At 41.1% G+C, this 18,098-nt stretch overlaps 1 protein-coding gene and 1 non-coding gene across 3 annotated transcripts in view; both read right to left on the bottom strand.

The window, feature by feature from the left end:
• Positions 1–18,098, bottom strand: part of CUNH2orf76 (chromosome unknown C2orf76 homolog) — a 51,740-nt gene that overhangs the window by 29,322 nt on the left and 4,320 nt on the right. For both annotated transcript variants that reach the window (XM_045287424.1, XM_004711885.2), the window contains exons 2-4: positions 13,596–13,798; positions 8,944–9,088; positions 4,232–4,282 (exon numbers count right to left, since the gene is read on the bottom strand). In XM_045287424.1, the coding sequence (XP_045143359.1) occupies positions 4,232–4,282; positions 8,944–9,076 (184 nt within the window). In that variant the 5' untranslated portion in view covers positions 9,077–9,088; positions 13,596–13,798. The remainder of the gene's footprint in view (positions 1–4,231; positions 4,283–8,943; positions 9,089–13,595; positions 13,799–18,098) is intronic.
• Positions 1,567–1,729, bottom strand: LOC115868612. The gene has a single exon (XR_004045699.1). It is a non-coding gene; the product is annotated as a U1 spliceosomal RNA (small nuclear RNA).

Below are 18,098 nucleotides of genomic sequence, written 5' to 3'. Positions count from 1 at the left end.
TCCAGAGATAACAACTGAAACAGGAGGCACATCTCGTGCTTTCAGACTCAATTTGGTCATGGAGGCCAGCAATCAGGAGTGGTAAGTCAATCACAGAGCATTCCCCATGAACAACTACTTCACTTGGCCTTGAGACCATCAAAAACTGGTGCCTCACTACCATTAGCGAACATTTTGACCACAGATTTTTAGGAGAATCCTAATCAAAAGGGAGAAATACAGAGGGAATTTAAAATTCTCAAGGAAGACAGACTTTCTGGAAAGGACAGCCTTGAAAGTAAGGCTCTGAGATCATCTCTAACCTAAAACCAAGAATATCGCCTGAAGTGTTTTTAAAACAAGGCAAGCACTTAGCTTAACTAGTATGGAATATCTGCCTTAAGCATTGTGCTTTCTAAAAATCTACTTTTTTAAGATCAGATACACTACAGCCACTTGAAGAATCAGACAGAAAACGTAAAGGGCAGGGGGTTTATGTCAATGGGAGAGGAACCACTTGGGGAAGGAGGGTGAGCAGGATTACACACGTTGAAGTGAGTCACCAATGCCACTGAACTACAGAGGGAGAAGCCGTTAAGTTGGGGTAAATTTTCTGTATGTATTTTCCACAACAACAACAAAATAGATTGAAAATAGATGTGGATTTCAAATACACGGAGGAGAGCAATCGCAGACTCTTCACGGTCAAGGGTACATTTGACTCCATTCCCTTTTCATTCTTTGACACCCAATGCTGGGCTCTGTTCTGGTCGTCGATGTACAAAGACTAGATGGCGCTGACAGGTGACAAGAGAACATGTGGGCTTTGTTAAGCACAAAGCACCAGACTGTTAAAAAGCCAAATTTAGACAAAGAGTCACTTGAAGCCTATTAAAGCTTGAGTGGGTTTATAAGTTCTTCACAAATAAATATATTCCTTTTATTGCCAAGCTCTCTGACTAGTAGAAACATGTTGCTGCTGCTGTTGTTATTGTCCGGTGCCATCAGGCCGGCTGCAACCCATAGCACCCCCATGCACAACCAAACACAGTGCCTGCTCCTGCACCGGCCTCACAATCGATTTATGCTTGCTCCCACTGTTGCCGCCATTGTGTCCATCCACTGCCTCGACAGTCTTCCTCTTTTTTGTTGACCCAGCATAAGGTCCATTTTCAGGGACTGCTTTCTTCTGATAACACTTCCAAAGCCTGGGAGAGAAGTCTTGGCATCCTCACCTCTCAGGAGCACTCGGGCTATACTCTAAGGCAGATTTGTATGTTTTTCTCACAGCTCGCCATACTTTCCGTGTTCTTCATGAACGTAATTCAAGTGCACTAAAATCCTTCTTTGCTCTTCCTTATTTATTGACCAACTTTCCACATGCCTATCAGGCAACTGAAAATACCATCGTTTGGGTCAGGCACACCTGTGGGGGAAAAAACTAGGAGGAAATAATGTTAAGGTGAAAGAACATGGCATGCACACTGAAAGCTAGTTGCCGGTAATTCCACTGCAACTCATGGCAACCCTGTGTGTGTAGAGTGGAACTGTAGTCACTAGGGGTTTTTTGTTGGTGGTTTTTTTAACAGGGAGAGTGCTGGGAACGCAGTCCCCCACTACTGCAAAGTATGCGGTCGAGTTTCCCATATTTGGGGAAATCGCAGGGGTCAGCACGTCTGCAGTGCACCGGGCAAGCCTCGCCCTGGGAACCCACCGTCCTGCTCGCGGTGGCTCCCTGCCCGGTCAGGATAGTCAATAGGGTTTTAAGGTTATGACCTTCCAAAGCAGATCACAGACCTTCCTTCTAAGGTGCGTCAGAGTCGGCTGGAACTGCCAATCGTCTGGCTATTCATTGAGCGCTTAAACATCTGGGCCGCCCAGAGGCTCCATTCAGATATTCTGCTATTGTCATCATCTAACATTTATCTTCCAAACAAACCTGTCTGGAGCACAGATCTGCACACATGTAGCCCATGGAGGCTGATATGTATATACACAAGGAGCCTTGGTAGGGTTCTGGTTACACACTGGACTGAGTCCTACTACAAGCTCAGCAGTTCTGAACCAGCAGTCTTCCTTTGGGAGAACAATGGGGCTCTCTACTGTCATAAAGAGCTACAGTCTCGGGAACTCACAGGGCAGTTCTACCCTGTCCTTTAGGGTCACTATGGTCAGCAGTGACTCAACGGCAGGGGGTTTAGTTTGGTGTGGTGTATATAAACATACACACATACACTGTGCAGCAAAGGAAATTGTATGAAACTATTCTAATTTGAAATGATATCTCTGGGTTGATTTAAGATTCAATTTCAATGAATTCTACTTGGACCGTTATGAAAATTAAAAATAAGAAGCTTAGTATTTACCTTAATCACACTTTTTACTCCTCTTATTCAATATTTAGTATGTAAAATTTTTAAATCTAACAAATCAAAGTGGTTTCTACTTATTAAATTAAATTCTGTTTGACTGTCCTCTGTGACCTCCAAACTGGCCTGAATGTAAAATGCATATGCAGAGTGAAGTTGTGATTTCAAAGTATTTTGGGTCATAAGTTGTTCTTCCAAATGAAAACAGAATTTAAAGTCACTCCCCTAAAAAGTGAGTTAAGGTAATAAAATATTTATACTTTATAATGTCAGCACCAATTACAGAAATATTTATTAGGTGCATCATAACTTTCAATGAAATATCAAACTCAAAGTTTAGGACGTGTCAGTACACACCACAGGTTAGTTAGTAATAACTTCTTTACACGGAATAATGAAACCCTGTTCCTTGTCCTATTACGGCTCTTTTAAATCACCAATTACAACATATAAAACTAGTATATAAAGCGCTTTATTTAGTGCCAATGAAAATGTTAAATTCTTCTTTTAATTCTTCATCTGTATTACTAGTTTTCCCTCTTTTGACCACACAGCAAGGAAATGTGTTTTCCACCACGCAGTGGCTGTTGAGGTGATTCGGACTCAGGACAATCCCTAAGTGTCCACGGAGAACTTGCCTCCACATGGTTTCCAAGGCTGATTTTCCAAGACTCATCCCCAGGCCTCTCTTCCACGGAGCCTCTAGAGCAGCGATTCTCAACCTGTAGTTCGCGACTCTTTTTGGGGCCAAACAACCTTTCACAGGAGTCGCCTAAGACTATCAGAAAACACATATTTCCGATGGTCCTAGGAACGGAGACACTGCTCCTCTGTCCGTCCCCAGGCGGGTCTGCCCACATGCAGACACACCACATGCAAGTACCCAGCGTGAAGACTGTAACCCATGCTACACCATACTCCACGACAAAATTTCATTTATTTGTCATTAGAAATAAATATTTCACCATCTGTAATTATACATTGTTTTGTGATGAATCACTATGCTTTAGTTATGTTCAATTTGTAACAATGAAAATATATCTTGCATATCAGATATTTACATGATTGATGATTCATAACAATATCAAAATTATAGTGATGAAGTAGCAACGAAAATAATTTTATGGTTGGGGGTCACCACAACATGAGGAACTGCATGGAAGGGTCACGGCGTTAGGGAGGTTGAGAACCACTGGGCTAGAGGATTTGAACCACCAACCTTCAACCAAGGACTTCTACTTTTAGTCACGTTTTAACCAAAGATGCTGTCTCACAAAAATGACATTTCTTTGTACCCTTCCAATTTACTCTATCAGTATACTCTTCTCACTACCAGCCAGTCGATTCTAATTCATAATGACCCTTAGGGCAGGACAGAACTGCCCCTGTTTCTAAGACTGTAACTTTTTACCACAACAGAAAGCCCCATCTTCCCCCTGTATCAATATACTCTCTCTCACTGCCATCAAGGGTGGACCTTCCCATGGGTTTCTGAGACTAGGACTGTTTACAGGACTAGAAAGCCCCATCTGTGCCCCTCGGAGCTGCTGATAGCTTTGAACTGATTGCAGCCCAACATGTAACCACTACACCACCAAGGATCCTCAATCAAAAGACCAGGATTCCTATATTCCTAAGAAAACTTGCAAACTGTTTTTTATTTACACATAGCAAAATCACTTTTAAAGATGAAATTTACATTTATTTATCAGCATAAAATTAATGTCAAATTATATTATAGAATTTTATACAAATTTGGCAAGTCATTCAACCTATGTTACTTTCCTATGCATGCTAAACATGCTAGGCATGTTTTTACATGAGTATGCCATATGGAAAATATACAGAAAATATGTTTTAAAAGAATAAGAAAAATTAGTTACCATATTTGTAATTTCTGAATGGTGGTGGCAGGTTGGTTCTTAAAGGTATATCTATAAGACAAAGATTGTTTTTAATTATAAAATATCCAAATATATATTCATAGCATATGCATAGTCATATGGCTCTGTTTTCTTATACTTATGAACTAAATTGAAAAACAAACAAAAATTACATTAGGATACAAAATCAAATGATCATACCATCAATATTCAAAGATCATCCAAATTAAAGAAATTGTCTATAGGATGTTAAGTTATCCAATGCAAAAAAACATGGTTCTATTAAGTTGGCATTCCATGATGCATACCTTCCCGACATGATCGCTGAAGACAAATGTGTGCATAAGCAACTGTGCTGAAGAAAGCTGATGGTTCCCGTCTATCAAAAGATATAGAGTCTGGGGTCTTAAAGGCTTGCAGATAAACAAGCAGCCATCTAACTCAGAAGTATCAAAGCCCACATGGAAGAAGCACACCTGCCTGTGTGACCATGAGGTGTAGAAGGGACCAGGTATTAGACATCAAAAAACAAAAAATCTTATCAGTGGGTGCCCACCTTCCCGATATGATCACTGAAGACAAATGTGTGCATAAGCAAATGTGGTGAAGAAAGCTCAAGGTGCCCGTCTATCAAAAGATATAGCATCTGGGGTACTAAAGGCTTGAAGATAAACAAGTGGTCATCTAGCTCAGAAGCAACAAAGCCCACATGGAAGAAGCACACCAGCCTGTGTGATCACGAGGTGTCAAAGGGATCAGGTATCAGGCATCAAAGAACAAAAAATCGTATCATGGTAAATAAGGGTGAGTGCAGAGTGGAGACTCAAAGCCCATCTCTAGGCAACTTGACACCCCCTTACTGAAGGGTTGTGGGGAGGAGATGAGCCATTCAGGGTGCAGGGTAGCAACGATGAAACATATAACTTTCCTCTAGTTCTTAAGTGCTTCCTCCCCCCACTATCATGATCCCAATTCTACCTTACAAATATGGCTAGACCAGATGATGTACACTGGTACAGATAGCAACTGGAAACACAGGGAATCCAGGACAGATGACTCCTTCAGGACCAGTGCTGTGAGTGGCAATGCCTGGAGGGTGGAGGGAATGTGGGGTAGAAAGGGGGAACCGATTACAAGAATCTACATATAACCTCCTCCCTGGGGGATGGAAAACAGAAAAGTGGGTGAAGGGAGATATCGGACAGTGTAGGATATGACAAAATAATAATAATTTATAAATTATCAAGGGTTCACAAGGGAGTGGGGGGGGGATAAAAATGAGGAGCTGATATTAAGGGCTCAAGTAGAAAGTAAATGTTTTGTGAATGATGATGGCAACAAATGTACAAATGTGCTTGACACAATGGATGTATGTATGGATTGTAATAAGAATTGTACGAGCCCCCAATAAAATGATTAAAAAAAAAAGATGTTGAGTTATCATTACCTACTATATTAGCTAAAAACTCAGTAATACTACTGAATAAATTGAAGCTTTATTTGATACAATAACATTCATATACATTGGAAATATATTCACATGAGATTAATTTATTTTGTACATAATATGGGCTTCAAATAGTTTTAACAAATGGGATTAAGAGATAATAGATTGGATTGATCTGCCTTGTCTAGACCCCGTTTAAAGCTGTTTCAGTTAGATATCAGTCAGTGTAAGACATGAAAAAATGCTAATAATTTATAAATTATCAAGGGTTCATGAGGGAGGGGAAAAACTGAGGAGCTGATACCAAGGGCTCAAATAGATATAAAATGTTTCTAAAATGATGGCAACATATGAACAAACGTGCCTGACACAATGGATGGATGTGTGGATTGTGGTAAGAGCTGTGCAAGCCCCCAATAAAATGATTTTTTTTAAAGAAGAAGAAAGAAAAACCACAACCTGGATCTGGCTGCTCTGCTTTGAATAATAAGCATCATAACAAACCCCCCAAAATAAAAAATAAAGCTGTTTCAATTTTTTTTAAAAAGTGATGGGGAAATACACTTGGATTAGGCCCCAGGGGACTCCCCTGTGACCATGAACCAAGCATGTAAACAGCCTCGCCAATATGCACAATTCATTGGAAAGTGGATTGTTACAGATGCAGTTAGATGAAAAATTAGCATCCTATCATTTGATCTTCCTTATGATCCATTTATATTTTTTCTAGTTTTTAATATTTTCTGCTTTCTTTCCAAGTGAGGTTTTTATGTTTTACTTTGTTATTCTTGTTAGTTTTGTTGTTGTTGTTTTTCTGTTTATGAAATCTAAACTGGGTGACTCGATAGAGATAGTATCTGAGTTAATGGTCCCTTGAAGATATGGCAGGGGAGGTTAGGAGGAAAAGGGTAGCTAATAATGATGAGTACAAGACTGAAGAAATGTTCTACAATTGATTGTGGTGATGACTTTACAACTCTTCTTCCTGTAATTGAATTACTGAATTATATACTATGTGAATTATACACCATTAAAACTGTTGTGGGGGGGATTAAGGAAGGAAAAAAGAGAGAGAAAATGGAATTTTCCCATTAACTCTTTGAAAACACGGAAGCCTATGCGAGCTGAGCCACGATGGGCCTGCTTGGTTTTTCCAGGTCTTGAAAGTTTTCCCCTTTGAAGTAGGTTAATCAAACCTATGCGCTTTATGTTATCTGATTGGCTTCTTATTCACCTATGAATCATGAGCCACATAAATTACAATTAAATGTTTAGAAAAGAAAATGATTGTTGTATGGAGTGCATTGATTGAATTCAATCTCAACTCACAGCAACCTGATTGAATTCAATCTCAACTCACAGCAACTCTGTGGACCTGAGTCTAAGTGCCTCACAGTGCTTCCTAGGCAGAAATCTGTATAGGAGCAGACAGCCAGGTCTTTGCCCCACAGAAAGGACTAGGGCGTTTGAAAGGCTGACCTCTTGGTTAGCAGCCCAGCGCTAAAGCATTGTGCCACCATACAACTGATTGTCATTGGCATGTCTTTCATCAGACACTCAAACAAGCTGCTGGTGGAAAGAAGCCCTCACCCAGAGACAGTCTTTCAGCCAAATAACACACGCAAAAAGGTCACTGCTCTCAGGTCAACTCCACAGGCCTGCAAGGTGAGCAACACCCATCAGGGCCACCTATCAAGTGAACAGCACTCACCGTGAACACGTTCCTCAACCAACCAACCACAGGAAATCAAAAGGGCAGCATGTCCAAACACAAAGCTCAGCAGGCAGGAAGGGGCAGCAAAGGAGGAAGGGAAATGGGGCCTCTAGGGCGCCATGGAGAGAATGCTGTTGCCCTGAGGGAACTGCAGCCAATGGCATGGAACAAAATGTGTATAAGTCGTTGGGAACCTGCCATTCAAAAATACGACAAAATGTTGAATAACAGCAGCAGCAGCAACAAAACAACCTGAGGAAAGAAGACAGCGACCACGAAGCTAGTTTCACTGAGAGAGGCCTACAATGGAAGAAAGCAAAGCACATGAGTGAGTCAACAATGACCTCAAGGAGAGCACCTTGAGCCTTCCTCTCGCCCTCTTTCTCTTTCCATTGCATTTCCCATGAACTTTTTGAAGCCCTCTCTCAGATCCCATAGGGCAGGTGTCCTCAACCGCCGAGGACATTTATCCGGCCCGCCAGGTGTTTTTGTCCTGTTTGTTGTTTTACTTCAAAATAAGATATGTGCAGTGTGCATAGGAATTTGTTCACAGTTTTTTTTTAAAAACTATACTCCGGCCCTCCAACAGGTTTAAGGGACAGTGAACTGGCCCTGTTTAATGAGTTTGAGGACCCCTGTCATAGGGTATGGGCAGTAGCTCCTCATAGCCTTGCTAGTACCAACAATAGTGGCTGGCATGAGTGGGACTAATCTTTTAGTCAAGAATGAATGAGTAGACTTTACTCCTTCTAATTGGTTGTTAAGAAATCTGAGGTCCTAAGAATGCAATTAGCCAGCCCAAGGTCTCACACTATTTACCCAGGGAGTGAGCATGTGAATGCAGCCCACCTGAGTTCCATCCTGCCGCACTGGGAAGGGTTCCAGCTAAAGCCAGTTAAATGACAGATCGGACTATAAACACCTTTGGAGGGATACACATTTAGGGGACATAATATATAAAGATGCCTGATGATAGAAAAAGAGAAACCCTTTTCCTTATGAAAAAGATCTACAAACTACAGTGACTGTGAGGGATTTTTTGTTCACAGCTTTCTAACATACACACTGCATATATATGCACATATGGTTAAACTTATGAAGCCGTCACCATATCAAGACAATGGGCACAAACAAGGGGTAACATCTCAAAAGATGGAAATACCAGAACACTTCAGTGTGCTCATGCGGAACCTATACAGAGTCCAAGTTCAAACAGAACAAGAGGATACCGAGTAGTTTAAAATAAATAAAGACAAAACCAGTTGCCATCAAGCTGATTCTGACTCATGGTGATTCTACTTAAGTAAACTCCATAGGGTTCACTTGGCTGTTATCTTTATGGAAGCAAATTACCAGGCCTATTTTCCATGGAGATGCCGTGTGGATTCGAACTGCCAACCTTTCAGTTACTGGCTGACAGCAAACTACTGGCACAACCCAGGGACATCAAGACATAAATCAACAATTACATTTGACTATATTTTTTAAAAGAATAATTTTTAAATACATTTTTCCAAAATACTTTTTAAAAAAATAATAAAGGTTTCATACCTTGCTTTAGAAATACTATAAATTCCCTAACAGTTTGGTCCAAATTAACTTTATGATACACTATAGGCTTGAAATTTCTGTGCTCAAATGAACGAACGAGGCGAACTGTAATCGTCACTTCTTCGGAAGCCATGTGAAGAAATTCCTGTGGCAAGAGATGTAAGTATAGTTTAAGTAAAATTAACTCAAAATTATATTCAAACAACTAGCCGATGCTCCCCTCCTCAACTTTAGGGCCCCCAGTCCCAGCTCTTCGACATTCTAACTTGATAGACAGAGTCCTGAAACCCAGGGTGGACTATTGCGGACCCCAAAGCCCCCAGGTGACTTCCACCTATCCACTGTGATCCCGGATCATTCTGGCATTGATGCTGTGACGAACAAAGACTGACAGGCACAGGAGATAAAACAAAGCAGCAGAGGCATATACGTCTCTAGGAGTGTTTATGGCTAGGGGGAGAAGGCAGGCTGCCAAACACGGATATGGATCCATAGCAACCTTATAGGACAGGGTAGAACTGCCTCCCTCTCTGAGTTTCCAAGACTCTAACTCTGCACAGGAGCAGAAAGCCCCATGTTTCTCCTGAGGAGCGTTTGGTGGTTTCGAACTGATAACTTTGCATAGCCACTGAATGACTACTATACCACCAGGGCTCTTCATATAAGTCACAGACCTTATCTAGATAGTTGCTTTGGATTGTCTATGCTCAATTGATCCTAAAATGAAATTACTTTTATATTAGAATCAACTAAAGATCTCATTTTAATCGCATAAAATGCTAGCGATCACAGGTGTCAATTATATAGCATGGTTTTAGGCCATCTTTCACATTATTACTTGATTTGAATATACTGGTATATTTCATCTTAAAGTATATACCAGTCCTATGTCCCAGGTGTTTTTAAAAGCTAGCTAATTTAATTCTTTCTCAAATCATGAGGTACTAATGTTTTAAATGCTTTTATTGACTATATTTCACATAGGATACAATTCAATGGTTTAAACATATTAAAGTTGTTTAATATAAAAATATTAAATAAAGTTGTTTAATATAGAATTGTGCAATCATCAACACAATCAATTTAAATCATTCCTTTCATTCTTATAACCATTATTAGTTTCCCATTTCCCACAGCCTCCCCAGCATAACCATAAGGATTTATATAATTTGTTGACTTATCCTAGATTTCATATGAAGAAAATGAGACCTCCCCCAAAAAATACCTATGAGCAACAAGAAGATAAAACATAAACTTCAAACCAAAAGAAAGCAGAAAATAATAAAACAAGTTAAAAATGGGTCAAAAGGGAAAATAAGGGGTAAAATATTAAGTCTTAAGCTAACTATAGCTTCAGTAATTCATCTTCCTATGCACTCTGCTAAGGAATGAACGATTCACATCTGTGGTCAGTGACTTAACCCCCTGGGGTCTCTGCAAGTAGAGTCTGGGCACTGACTATCATTCATAGCCTTCTGCAAGCTGGACACTCAGAGTTTAAAGATCTAATACAATTCCCCTTTCTGTCCTTGAATTTTATTACTAACAATTCTTGGCTCACATGAGCTAACGTGCGTTTTCCATGCAGACTTAGCTGTCACCTCCTCTGTATGGCTGCCTGTCTGCAGACAAGCCTTGAAGACCCCTGGACACTAGTCCTCCAGATCGCCAGGCACCACCTGCTTTCTTCACTGCACTGTATCCTGTCAGTGATCACTTAACGAGAGCAAGTGTGGAACAGGGCACATTGTAAGAACTGTCTTAAACTAGAGGTTATGAATACGTGCAAGCTCAAAGTCCATTCATACTTCTAAACTTTAGTCACTGTGCCACCCAGCCCTCATGTATCTAAACTTTATACGCACGCACGCATGCACGCACACATGCATTCCCGGTCGGGTTGAAAGGCAGCATTATCAGCTTCTATATAGGTAACCTGCAGGGGACACTGGTATTTCTAATAGTATCATTAATCTAGTAAATAGACAATTCAAAATGCTAGTGAGAAAAGAAAAAAACATATATATAAAGGAAAGCTCATTTGCTAATACTAATTCACTAAGCAAAATTATCCCTGAAGAATTTATACTCAAAGAGCAAAGAATTTATACTCAAAGAGCAAAGAAAATATGAAAATTGCAAATGTTTGTCTTAAATTGTCGATGATTGGACATCCTTGAAAGCAGGAGATCTGAACCCAAGTCCAATGTTTTCCAAGTCCACAAACCTGGGATAACAGTCATGTTTCTCGCCATAAGCTGATTCACCTGTAAATCCAAAGAATACTTCAATCCAGGGGGCCTCAAACTACAGCCTGCGGGCCACTTGTGGCCCGCCGAGGACGTTTATCCAGCCCGCCGGGTGTTTTTGCCCTGTTTGTTTTTTTACTTCAAAATAAGATATGTGCAGTGTGCACAGGAATTTGTTCATAGTTTTTTTTAAACTACAGTCCGGCCCTCCAACGGGTCTGAGGGACAGTGAACTGGCCCCGTTTAAAAAGTTTGAGGACCCCTGCTTCAGTCCCTTTAATCTGGAACAGGCACGTTTAAGGCAAAGTCAGGTTCAAATTTAGAGGGGTGTCCAAGTCAGATCATCCTGATGTGGCCGATGAAGAATGCTAGAATTTTAGCTTGAAGGGCTAAAATCTAAAGTCCAGGTAGTCTATAGCACAAGGCATGGGCTGTCAAGGGCAGAAAGCAAATTCATTAAAAAATGAATGACATTCTACAGGGTGGATTCTCCCATTAAGGGCCCACACAAGCAATGTTACGTGTTTCCCAGGGGCAGGTTGCCTCTCATTAGTTCACTCACTAACAGAAATGAAGTCACCTTCTCTGGGACAGCCAGCACTCCCTCTTCTCTGGTCCTAAATGCCCACCGAGGCTCCCAGGAACACCACTGTAACAATGCTATTAAATTGGGGTGGCTGTGGGCCATGGTATTTGTCAGGAGCTACTAATTTTAAATGAGGAAACAGACTCAGAGAAACTGCACCAATTGCCCGTGGTCACAAAGCTGTAAATAATGAAGCCAGGATTTACCGGAAGTCCACGCTCTTTCTAAATGTCCAAGATCCCTCAAACTCACAGCCATGGACTTGATGCCGACTCACTGTGACCCTACAGGACATGGTAAAACTGCCTCTGTGAGTTTCTGAGACTGTAACTCTTTACAGGAGTATAAAGTCCCATCTTTCTACCAAGTTGGGGCTGCTGATTTCAAACTATGGACCTTGCTGTTAGCAGCCCAATGCATAACCACTTCCTAAGATGCTCTAAAACAGCGGTTCTCAACCGCCCTAAGGCCACGACCCTTTAATACAGTTCCTCATGTTGTGATGACCCCCAACCATAAAATTATTTTCATTGCTACTTCATAACTGTAATTTTGCTCCTGTTATGAATCAGGCGACCCCTGTGAAAGGGTCATTCAACCCCCAAAGGGGTCGCGACCCACAGGTTGAAAACCGCTGCTCTAAAAATATACTCTTCTTCCTAATAATATACTCTCTGAAAATCACCCCAAAGTTTTTCCTCAGAAAAACCTGCAAAATTGCCAATACTTTTAAAGATTCAAATAAGGTGTACTTATGTCCAGCAGTAGCTACTGCAAACTAGCTACAACTTTCAGTCACAATACACAATGCAAATTAGGAAAAATACTTGTAGTAATAATAAATGTTTAAACTGCATTAGTAATTGTTTTTGTTATTAGTGATGTCCACTCAGCACCTGATTCAAGATCAGGTTGTTCTGTCCATAGACTTTTCAAGGCTGATTTTTCAGAAGCAGATTACCAGTCCTTTCTTCCTAGTCTATCTTGGTTTGGAAACCCTGCTGAAACCTGTTCAGTATTACAGTAACACACAGGTCTCTACTGACAGATGACTGGTGGCTGCATGGGTGGTACATTGGCTAGGAACTCAACAGGGTTTCCGGTAGGAAACGTGAAAATTCTATCACTAACTTACTACTGCCCATCCTCTGACTAGTAACTACTAGGGAAATCTAAATAACAAGGAGATAACTCACTCATCAAACTGACAAAGTAAAAACTCTGACACTAGAAAGTGCTGGAAAGTAGAAAGAGGCAGAGCAGGCATGAAAATGGGTAGTGCTTTGGAGACGCTTTGATGTTATCTGGTAAAGCCAAAAGGAGCCTGAGTGGTGCTGTCTTCTAAGTGTTAGATGCTAATTGCCAGTTGGCAGTTCAAACCCACCAACTGCTCCTCAGGAGAAAGATGAGGCTTTCTGCTCCCAGAAAGACGTGCAGCGCCCCCCTGGCATAATGGTCACATGTTGGGCTGCTACCTGCGAGGTCAGCAGTTCAAAACCACCAGCTGCTCCTCAGAGGGAAGAGGGGGCCTTCTCTTCTCATAAGCAGTGACAGTCCAGCCCCCACAGGCACAGTTCTATCTTGTCCTACAGGGTCCCCAGAAGTCAGAATCAACTTATTGGCAGTGGGGTTTTTTCCGTTTGTTTTTGGAAATCCTATGGAAGGGCCTGATGAGTCAGAATCAATCAATGGCAGTAGGTGTTTTGTAGTAAAGCTGAAAATACACATTTTAAAAAAATTCAGTAATGGTATTGACAGGTAGGTGCCCTACGGGACACTGTTTACTAAACGCAAAATTTGAATGAATTCTAGTCTACCTCCAGGCGGATGAGTAAAAGCTTGTGAGCAGCCAACCAAGATGCAGCAGCCAGCCTCTATTCTCCCAGACGGGCAGCAGAAGGAGACCCAGAAACTGGAAGAGGAAACAGGCTGTCCTGGTTGCATTTGCCTTCAAGGTGCCATCTCCTTTGCCGGGACTACCGTTGCTGAATGTTTCAGTCGAGGATTCGATGGGTGGATCCTGAGGAGAAGAAGGGAACACGCAGACAGAGCATCAAGTCCCTATGAAAACCAGATACACAGGGGTGAGAGGAGCCCTCCAACCGAGGTGAAGTGCGAGCAAGGTTTGTGAGCAAGACTAGCCGTTGTCATTTGAATCATCCATGTGGAAGTCTGGCATGCTATCCGCAAAGATCAGCCACTGGAAAAGGGCATCGTGCTTGGTAAAGTGGGGGCAGTATAAAGAAGACCCAGAACAAAACGGATTGACACCGTGGCTGCAACAATAGGCTCAGACATAAGAAAAACTGTGAAGGTGGCCCAGGAGCAAGGCCTATGAGTGGAATCTGTTGGACACGAGGTCGCTGTGAGTTGGGACCAATTCAACAGTATTTAACAAGAACAACACTTCATACAATCAATTTGTTATACACTTACCACTGCATGTTTTGATGTTCTGATAATTTACTGTTTGAACCGTCTAGTGCTCTCAGGTCAGAACTGTCATCATATTCAATTATCGTGGCCTTCAGACCACGTAGTTTTGTCTGCATGTGCTCCAAGCAGTTTTTGTTACTGCTGATTTTCTTTTAATAGTCACTGTTTTTTTTCTGGTGTTCTAACTACAGTTTGTGGTATGGAGTATTTATATGCCTATATCTTTAGCTTTTTGATAATGAAGGAGTAATGAAAGGAAAAGGTGGGAGAAAAATCAAACTAATAATAGTGTTGAAAATGATGATGGTGGGGGAGAGAGGGGGTTCATAACAAGAATTGACATACCCCCTCCCGGGGGGCAAACAACAGGAGTGGGTGAAGGCAGGCAGTGGACGATGTAAGATAGGAAAACAATAATGCGTAATTTATCAAGGGTTCATGAGGGAATGAGGATGCCGGAGGGAAGGAAAAAAATGAGGAGCTGATATCAAGGGATCAAGTAGAAAGAAAATGCTTTGAAAATGATGATGGCAGCATATGTACAAATGTGCTTGACACAATGGATGAATGTATGGATCGTGATAGAAGATAGAAGAGCCCGCAATAAAAGTATTTAATTAAAAAAAGGGAAAAGAACGATGGTGTAATTCAAATATAAATATTTTATAAAACAATTGTTTTTCATATGCATATAATCTCAGAAATATTACTTTCAGCAATTCATACCTATATTTACCACACATCATTCTATGATTAAACTATATAAAAACATCAACGAGGATTCTGTCTGGTCTGGTATGGGAGGAAGTTACAGGATGATAAGAGGTAGTCACTGATAACATCAACTGGAAAACACATTTGACAAATTTCAACATCCATTTATGATCTTTTTTAAAACGCTCAGAAAAGTAGAACTAAAGAGGAACTTCCTCAAGGTGATAAGAGCATTTACAAAAACCTCCATCTAACATTACCTTAATGATGGAAACTAAATGCTTTCCCCATAAGATCAGGATCAAGGCAAAGAGAGCGGCTGTCACCATTCAAGCTAGTGCTGAAGTTCTAGCTAGTGTAATTAAAAAAAAAAAAAAGCCAAAAGGAAGCAAAAGGTTACGCAGAAGATTGTCTAAATAGAAAATTCTAAGGAATGTACCCACAAAACCTCTTAGAATGAATAACCTAGTTCTACAAAAATCAATGGTATTCCTATCTACAAGGGGGCTTCAAAATGTTCACAGAGCTCCATTAGTGCCGTGGTTTCTTTTAATCATTTTATTGGGGGCTTTTACAGCTCTTATAACAATCCATACATCGATTGTATCAATCACATTTGTGCATATTTGGCCATCATCATTTTCAAAGCATTTTTTTACTTGAGCCCTTGGTATCAGCTCCTTTTTTCCCTTCCTCCCTCACCCTCCTACCATTGTGAGCCCTTGATAAGTTATAAGTTACTCTTATTTTCCTATCTTACACCGTCTGCTGTCTCCCTTCACCCATGTTTTGAAGCCCACTCTCAATGAACACATGGACACAGAATTAAATCACAATAACATTTACAGTCACTAAAAAAAAAAAGCAAAAGTGTATCTAACAAAACACAGGACTTCTTTGCTGAAAACTAGAAAATGCTGATGAAAGAAATCAAGAGATTTAAAGAAGTGTAGAGACAATATATTCACAAATTACAAGACTCAGAGTAGTAGAGATGTTAATTCTACTGAAATAGGCTGGTTTAGCTCCATTTCTATCAAAATCCAAGAAAGTCTTCATACACACACACACACAATTATTTTTAACCTTACATGTTCTTTGGAGGACATCATTAATTTAATTTTTTTAATTTAGAGATAAGTGTATATTCACATGCAGTGGTAAGAAATAATACTGAATCACTATACTCAACAGACTTGGTTGGCATTCCATTATTTCAGGCGGGAGCATCCGACCAAGAATGGTACTGTAGAAGGAAGTTGAAGATGATCTGAAGACCCTGGCCAAAAACAAGCCTCCAGCAGTTGCTGAAGAACCAAATGAAAATTTTCAACAAATGGATGCGGCCCGAGAGATGCTCACTGGTCTGTGCTAAGAACTCTTGAAAACAGCTATCAGCCAACACACAGGAAGAGAACCTGAGTCATGCCCACTGCAGTGAATGGTGAGCCAACAGAATGCAGACATTATCCAACAATAATAGCATTAGCATCACCTGCAAACAAAATTTTGCTGAAGTCAGTTTTAAAATGGTTGCAGCAGGAATATCAACAGGGAGCTAGCTGTCTGAGGCAGAGGAGGATGTAGAATAAGCGATACCACTGCTAACATGAGCTGGATATTGGCTGAAAACACAGAACACCAAGACATTTCAAAAAAAAGACTGTGCTTTATTGACTTTGTCAAGGCATTTGACTATGTGGCTCATAACAAATGATGGATAACATCGAAAATGCTGGGAATTCCAGAATGCGTCGTCATACTCAGGCGGAAGCTGCAGACCTATATGCAGTCATTAGAACAGAACTGGGGGATACTGCAGGGTTTAAAATCAGGGAAGATGTGCACCTGAGTTGGATCCTTTCACCATACTTATTCAAACCATGTGCTGAGCATATAATCTGAGAAGCTGTAACTATATGAGGTACAGGGCATTAGAATTGGAGGAGGACTCATTAACAATCTGAAAATATGCAAATGACACAACTTTGCTTGCTGAAAAGTCAAGAAAACTTGAAGAACTTACTGATGAAAATCGAAGACTATCCTATCCGTATGGATTACACCACAACTTACAGAAAACAAAAATCCTCAAACTGAGCCAATAAGCAACATCTGATAAGCAGAGAAAAGTCTTTTATGGATTATGGATCCAAATAAAATGAAATCTTTGACAACTTCAGTCAATTTCACTTAGCGTGAAACCCATCCGTAGAGTCTAAAACCCATCGGTGGACAATTGGCCATCCTCTCACAGAAGGGTCACAAGGAAGGGATGAGTCAGCCAAGGGGCCGTACAGCACCGACAAAACACACAAAATTCCTCTGGTTCTTTGTGGCTTCCTCACCTAGATCTACCTTACAAATCGGGCTAGACCAGAGCATGTAGACTCTCGACAAACAGAATCCAGGGCAGATAAACCCCTCAGGAACACAGAAATGGGAGTAGCATTACCAAGAGGGAATGGGGGAGGCTAGGGGAGAAGGGAGAGAAAAAGGGGAATTGATTACAATGATCGATGAAACGCCCCCCTACCTACACACACACACACAAAGGCAAAGACCAACAGAAACCTGGATGGCAGGCAAAGCTGGCTAAGACCACCAAGTTGCTAGGGCTCCTCTCACTTCAGTTGTGCATTCAGAACAGGTAATAAGACAGAGAGAGAGAAAGGAAGAGGGAAAAGCAAAGGAAAAGAAACCAGGCCCAGAGAGGAAATGGTCTCTTCCTGCCAGCTCTTCACTCCCTACTCTAAGGAGCCAGGTTGAGTTAACTCGGGGCTGATGACTACAAGGTCAGGAGTGTGCATCCATCAGCAGCTCCAAGGGAGATAAATGCTGCTTCCTGTTCCCATAAATATTTACTCTCAGAAACTCATGCTCTGTCCTGTTGGGTCACTGAGAGTCAAAGTTGACTGGGTGGCAGTGAGTGGGTAACCTTATCACCGTACTCTTATTCACAGCTCTTACTTCTCTCAGTTTTCAGAAAACAACCCCTTAGACTGCCCACCTCTCCTCACTCTTATCTCAGGGTTATTCATGTGCCGCCTTCCCTTTAAAACAAGAAGCACACCAGCCTATGCAACTACGAGGTGTCGAAGGGATCAGGTGTAAGGCATCATCAGAACAAAAAATCTTACCATAGTGAATGATGGGGGGAGTGCGGAGTG

Source organism: Echinops telfairi, unplaced genomic scaffold, assembly GCF_000313985.2.
Source record: "Echinops telfairi isolate 266 unplaced genomic scaffold, ASM31398v2 ScPeMD7_15;HRSCAF=58, whole genome shotgun sequence".
NCBI classification, from domain to species: domain Eukaryota; kingdom Metazoa; phylum Chordata; class Mammalia; order Afrosoricida; family Tenrecidae; genus Echinops; species Echinops telfairi.
The sequence above is the reverse complement of the archived record's forward strand: the minus strand, read 5'-3'. Positions and strand labels throughout refer to the sequence as shown.